Source organism: Telopea speciosissima, chromosome 3, assembly GCF_018873765.1.
Source record: "Telopea speciosissima isolate NSW1024214 ecotype Mountain lineage chromosome 3, Tspe_v1, whole genome shotgun sequence".
NCBI classification, from domain to species: domain Eukaryota; kingdom Viridiplantae; phylum Streptophyta; class Magnoliopsida; order Proteales; family Proteaceae; genus Telopea; species Telopea speciosissima.
Genome location: NC_057918.1, coordinates 52794794 through 52796189, shown reverse-complemented (window position 1 = coordinate 52796189; position 1396 = coordinate 52794794). Strand labels below are relative to the sequence as shown.

At 38.8% G+C, this 1396-nt stretch overlaps 1 protein-coding gene across 1 annotated transcript; it reads right to left on the bottom strand.

Annotated features, from left to right (window-relative positions):
* Positions 1–440: 440 nt before the first annotated feature.
* LOC122655271 lies at positions 441–821 on the bottom strand. Its single transcript, XM_043849477.1, has one exon. It carries the CDS (start codon positions 819–821, stop codon positions 441–443), a length of 381 nt encoding a protein of 126 aa, XP_043705412.1.
* Between the last annotated feature and the right edge of the window lie 575 nt (positions 822–1396).

Here is a 1396-nt window from a genome sequence, read left to right as displayed (position 1 = left end):
GTAAATGAAACAGTCCTTCTTGTAATGTCCCTTCTTGGGCACCAAAAACACTCTATATTGCCTGTGTCCTTTTTATCTGTGGAACCCCGAGCATTCCGAGATGCCTTGGACGTTGAGTACCCCTTGTCTTGCCATAAGGATTGAATCTCCTCTCTTGTAAACTTCTTGTCCCTCCTAATTGGTCCACCACTAGATCCCCTATGAAAAGTTGCATTTGCACTCTCAACTTTGTTCTGCTTTTAACTTTCTCTCCTCTTGGGTGCAAATGGAGATAAGCTCATCCAAGCTCCACTTGTCCCTCGGGCGATATAAGTAGATTGGAGAACCTTGTATGGACCAGGAAGGGTATGCAATGCAATATGCACAACAAGATCATCACTTATTTTGATGTCAAGATCCCCACTTGGCAAGCAATAGTAGCTAAGCCCAAGATGTATTCCCTAACACCCTCCATCATAATGAGGATTCATAAGTTTACTCATCAAGTCACTTGATTCAGCTTTTGTGTTAAGTTCAAACCTAGCCTTTATAGCATTCAGGAACTCTACAGCAGTATCTTTGACTTCTACATTCCCACGTATAGTCTCAGGAACTGCCTTTTTCACAACTAAAATGCACTTTCTGTTTGCATTATCCCATTTCTCAAACTTGGCCTTTTCCTCAGTGGTACTACTATCAGTGAGAGGGCTAGGTTTAGGCTCCCTTAGTGCCAAGTCTAAGTCTAGAAGACCCAAATGCAGCTCCAAATCTTCCACCCATTTCTCGATAGGTATCCCAGTGAGAATTGGGATAGAGGACAAATAACTGGAAGGAATAGCCATCCTACAAGGACAATAATCAACACAAAGGCATGCTAGTTTAAAACATGAATCAAAATTCAAAACAAGCAATAACAAAGAAATGTGTTTTTTTTTTTTTTTGAATTGACTGTGAAGATAACACCAACTTTTGGAAATTCAATTACCTTTGGGCAAAAGAACCCCTAAGTCATGTCCTGCTTTTACAGGTCTTAAACACTACAAATTTGATGACATCACCTTTGAAAAAATGCCATCTTTATCTGTGAAAAGAACACTAACTTTTGAAAATTCAATCACCTTTGGGCAAAAGAATCCCTAAGCCGTGTCTCTTCTTATACATGTGCATATGCCTATACTTGATGACATTACCTTTGGGCAAATGCCATCTTTATGTTAGGGAAAGACACAATTGAATTAAATGTACCACTTTGGTGGATTCCACTCAATCCTATCATGTTGTTCCCTATTAGAGATTTGTGTATACATGTACATGTATGAGAACATACAATCCAATGGGTTTCTTAGATATTAGAAACCAAATGCGGCATAATATGCACATTTACAAGATTAGAACATTTAACAATTTTTCCGAGATA